The 5,198-nt window shown below is 42.8% G+C and overlaps 1 protein-coding gene across 1 annotated transcript in view; it reads right to left on the bottom strand.

Moving 5' to 3' along the window:
• The window catches only part of APPBP2 (amyloid beta precursor protein binding protein 2), an 80,752-nt gene extending 76,310 nt beyond the window's left edge, over positions 1-4,442 (bottom strand). Inside the window, exon 1 of the mRNA XM_003795602.2 lies at positions 4,004-4,442. Coding sequence (XP_003795650.1) covers positions 4,004-4,141 — 138 coding nt within the window. The 5' untranslated portion in view covers positions 4,142-4,442. The remainder of the gene's footprint in view (positions 1-4,003) is intronic.
• Positions 4,443-5,198: the final 756 nt, after the last annotated feature.

Genomic DNA, 5,198 nt, shown 5'->3' with positions numbered 1-5,198 from the left:
TTTTTTTTTTTGAGACAGTTTTATTTTGTTGCCCTCGGTAGAGTGCTGTGGCATCATAGCTCATAGCATCTCAAACTTTTGGGCTCAAGTGATTCTCTTGCTCAGCCTCCAGAGTAGCTGAGACTACAGACACACGCCATAATGTCTGGCTATTTTTAGAGGTGAGATCTCGCTCTTGCTCAGGCTGGTCTAGAACCTGTGAGTTCAGGCAATCCACCTGCCTCAGACTCCCAGAGTGCTAGGATTATAGGCATGAGCCACTGCACTCAGCCTCATTTTTAAGCTTTTAAGGTGTATTTTTACTGCACCTTTCCTGTTTAAATATACAAATACTTACCATTGTTTTACAAGTACCTACAGTATTTAGGACAGTAACATGCTGTATAGATTTGTAGCCTAGGAACAATAGGTTATACTATGTGACACATGACTATACCCTGCACTGATTTTTGCTGTCAATTGTTTTACATATTTTTAGGCAGTTTCCCCCTCACATACCTCAGTAGCCATTTCCAAATTCTGTTCAGCCTTTCCGCGGAAAAGCTACTACGCTTACCCCTCACCCTCAGCACATTGTCTCTCCTAATTCATGATAATCATTCCTTGCTAACTTACCTATATTGATAGCTTGTGTCTTTAACTCTTTTCTTCTGATCCTAAGGTAGTACTCTTTCCCCAATTTCTATTTATTTTTAAACACTGTGCAGGCACATAAACGTAAGAAACTTTTTAAAGAATTACCTTAACTTTTGCAAAGTGAAGATGCTAAGAGTAAAAAGGAGAAAGACTTATTAATTAATGTTTCTTCTCGGGGACTCTGTTCCATTACTTGTTTCCTACCTCACCTGTATATTCAATCTCACTCTCTTTGGTGTTTGCCATTCAACCAACAAACACATTCTAATGTCTTCCATTCATAAGATATTAAAAAAGCACTTCATATTTTATACTTTCTATTTATCAACTCCTACAGCCCTTCCATTCTGAGGGAGCAGTCAATATATCTACTTCTTCACCTCCCATTCAGTCCGTAACTCCCTCTCTAATGCTTTAAGATTGTGCCTTCATGAGAAGCCACTGACAAAAATCAATACAGTGACACTGGACTACACCAATCAAGAATGGGCAAGGCCGGGCATGGTGATTCACACCTGTAATCCTAGCACTTTGGGAGACTGAGGCAGGTGGACTGACTGAGCTCAGGAGTTTGAGACAAAACTGAGCAAGAGCAAGAACTCACTTTGTCTTTACTAAAAATAGAAAATCTAGTTGGGCACTGAGGCAGGCACCTATAATCCCAGCTACTTGGAAGGCTGAGGCAAAAGGATCGTGTGACCCTAAGGGTTTGAGGTTGCCCTGAGCTATGATGCCACAGCATTCTATCCAGGGTGACAGAGTGAGGCTCTGTCTCAAAAAAAAGAAAAAAGAAGAAGAAGAAGAAAAATGGGGAAAATTATGATTCTACAAATACAACAATTTTGTTGATGACTATACCTTTTGATGGAAATTGGGACTGCAGAGGGGATCTGATTATGAGTTTTCCCTTGTCTCTAAAGTGGAGAAAATTGTAAGCTAAAAACAGTAGCCTCCTAAATTTTCACAAGTTAGGCAGCAAATGAGTATTTCATATGTGTGCTTAAATTCTTTAAAAAGTTTCTTACATTTATGTGCTGGCACAGTGTTTAAAAGAAAGAAAAATTGCATCTTATATTTCCACTGGACTAATGTCTAGACTAGAATGCCAGGAATGAGTTGCACTCCATCTACTAATAGATAGGAACTAATAAAAAAATCACTTCTATAATACCTTTCATTAAAATTATCTTAAGATACAAATCTTTCTAAGCAAAATAGCAAGGAACATAGTAACTAAATACTTTGAGACCTTCACTAAATTACTTAACTTTCTCAGTTATAAAACAGGATTATACTGTACTCTCCTTCCAAGTTTAATCGTTAAGATTAAACAAGATAACATACATAAAAGCACTTAACACAGTTCCAATCACAGGTTAAATACCTTCCTTCACCTTAGCACAATGCCATACTCCCAATAAGCATACAATTACTATGGAGTATATTTTAAAAAGTAGTATTAAAATTTTGTGAACTGGGTCACACCTGTGGCTTAGTGGGTAGGGCCACCGGTCCCATATACCAAGGGTGGTGGTTCGAATCCAGCCCTGGCCAAACTGCAACAAAAAATATAGCTGGGCGTTGTGGCAGGTGCCTGTAGTCCCAATTGCTCGGGAAGCTGAGGCAAGAGAATTGCCTAAGCCCAGGAGTTGGAGGTTGCTGAGAGTTGTGATACCACAGCACACTACTGAGGGCGATAAGGTGAGACTCTATCTCTTAAAAAAAAAAAAAAAACTTTATGAAAGAGAAAATGTGGCAAAAGTACCATCTGTTCACATTCACTAATACAGGTAATCTTTCAAATGAAAAGCATCAATTAGAAGTGAAAGTTACTAGAGGATATGCAAGTATTTTTAAGGGAATTCAGCTAGTAAATATACTTTGATAGATTAAATTCCCAACAATTTTCTCTAAGTGTACAAGATTACATACGATTTAATAAAATGGACAGAGATAGCATATACGAAGCTGCAGTTTCCCAGGCTGGGAAAGACTTGTCTTTCCTTGGGTGCAATGTATCCTAAATGTACAAAATTTCCTTACATATACACAAAAGTAATGTATCAAAGGGATTAGAAATGGAGGTTTTTCCTCTAAGTCCAAAAGTGATAATAGCACACAAAACTTAAATGAATCTCCTCCAAATATTAAGAGGAAAAAAACCCTTAGAATTAGTGCAAAGCTGCTGGACTTAGTAGAATGCAGCCTATCGGCTGCTAATTCTAAAAAATATCCTAGGAGTGGAGAAAGCAGTCAATCTTCCCAACACAACAACATAAAACACCACACATATATGAGAACATACATATCTGTTAAATATCAATTTACACTGTTCCACTGACTTACAAATCAAAAGTTTAAGGTCTAAAAAAATAAATCCTACTCTACTTCTGGTCACATTTTGCACCGGTGGCTACTGGAGACTAGGAGTTATCCACGTCGATTCAAGGCAAGAAGGACAGAATAATAAACCCAGTGTTCACATTCAAATGTAGGGGAAGAGGAAAAGGGAGGCTCCAAGTCCATAAAGTTCTCCGCCCTCTCAAACACTGCAAAAATAGTCCACGTCTAAAGACACTTACCCTTGAAACTCCTTGGAGAGTGACTTGGGAGACTTTTTGTTCAGATTTCTGAGGGGGAGTGATTTAGGAATGCTGCAAGATTGCAACTTTCAAATACATGGACATAATGTAAATACTAGAAGTATTTTTTCTTTCAGGAAAGATCTCTTCCTTGACAAACAGTTCAACACTCCAAATCAGTAAAACTCCCAATTCGACCTCAAGTATAAGACCCCCTCCCCCCAAAAATCAGAGCTTTAAAGTATATGCAAATAAAGTACACAGACTATTTCCAGCAATTCCTAACTCACTGTCGTATAGGAAAAGAGAAAAGGAAAACGAAGCAGAAAAAAACACTTGGGCAAGGGAGGCGGCGAGATGAGAAAGTAAGAAGGGGATGGGGGGGGGAGAGGAAAAAAGTCCAGCTGATGCTGACACTTAATTGGAAGAAAAGAGTGGAAAATATCCTGAAAATACAGTATAAGGGAAAGACTGGGTGGGACAGGGACGCAGAAGAGAAAGTCCACGCTAAAGGCCTACCCAAGAGGGCCCCTGTGTACAAGGGACACCAAAATGGGCCAAGACTCATGAAGAATAAATGTCAAGGCCTAAAAGCTTAAGAGACAGGGATGTGCAGGAAGGGTGTTTCTATATCGCCATCGCGGACACCGCACCCGACACCTCGGGAAGCGATCTTGCTACGGAGGGGTGAGGGGTTGAGCGTGGGGGTTCGCAGACGTGGAAGGGGGTGCGGCCGGAGGGGTTGCGGGAGCGGAGCGAGCGGAGGGCAGGCCCGCGGCCCATACCTTGTAGTAAACATCGAACTGGATGTTCTCGGGCAAAGAGCGGATGTCGCGGCGGGAGCGGATGTAGTTGTCCACGACAGCGGAGATGGCGGTGTTATAGAGAGTCTCGGGGATCCACTCTAGCTCCACGGCCGCCATCTTCCTTCCCTCCTCCTCCGCCTCCTCCGCCTCCTCCTCCCGAAGGCCCCCGCCTCCCTCCGTAGCGAACTCCTCTGCGGCCCCGGAGGATTCGGAGGGTCGGCGGCAGCCACGCGGGCACACGGCAGAAGGGCACGGCTGCCCTGTCTCGTCCGGGGCTGAGCTGGGGACAGTGGCAGCGGAAGCAGCCCGGGCAAAGTGGGGGGTCGGGAACAGACGAACGCCAGGCCAAAGCCTCACATTCCGGGTTTGCGAAGAACCTGGGCTCTGTCCCAGCGCCAATCCCTGCAGGGGCGGGACTGCGTGTGTGGCGTCGTGACGTAGGCGCACGCTGACGCGGTGGAGGGAAGGAATGCGGCAGGCGGAAAACTTGGGAAGAGCTGAGCCCTCCCACCGAGAACGTGTTTGTACTTTCTAAGGTATCAGGGATGCGCGGATGTCTTTGTACACAGCGAAAAGTTATTACAGGGTTTTAACCCCCCAGTTCTGAGTTATTACCTACAGTTCCTTCAGCAGGTTCTTAGACCTGGACCCTTTTGAAGCTCAAGTGAAAGAGTGGATCATTTCCTCCCAAAAGTGCACAGTTATCCCCGTGTACATTATGCATTCAGAGAATTCCGTCACTCTAGAAATCTTTAGACCTGGGTCCCTAACCCAAGTTAAAAACCCACGGTTCGGGTCCCAGGGGTCACAAAGAAGGGAGGCTGGCTTTTCATTACATAACCATTGGCATCGAATGAACTTTTTACCTTGTTACTTTATCCTGATGAAATTTACGAGAAAAGAAAAAGCTCTAGAACTTGGTGCGAAGGTTAACCTGAGAGGAATAACAAATTGGCAGAAAACAATAAGGCTAAACGGTAGCTGTGATAGGACCTAACGGTATGATAGAAATGAAGATTAAGATTTTCTCCCAGAGTTATACAGTCCGGGCTTCAAGGATTGTTGAATATTTGGGAGTACTTGTCTCAACTCCTTTCCTTCCTCAGCTTGAACATCCCCTACTTACGTAATTTAATTTTCTAAGTCTGTGATTTCAAGAACTTTTTTTTTTTTT

This window comes from Otolemur garnettii, unplaced genomic scaffold (genome assembly GCF_000181295.1).
Source record: "Otolemur garnettii isolate 467f Iridium unplaced genomic scaffold, OtoGar3 scaffold00094, whole genome shotgun sequence".
NCBI lineage: Eukaryota > Metazoa > Chordata > Mammalia > Primates > Galagidae > Otolemur > Otolemur garnettii.
This window is presented reverse-complemented; position numbering and strand designations above follow the sequence as displayed.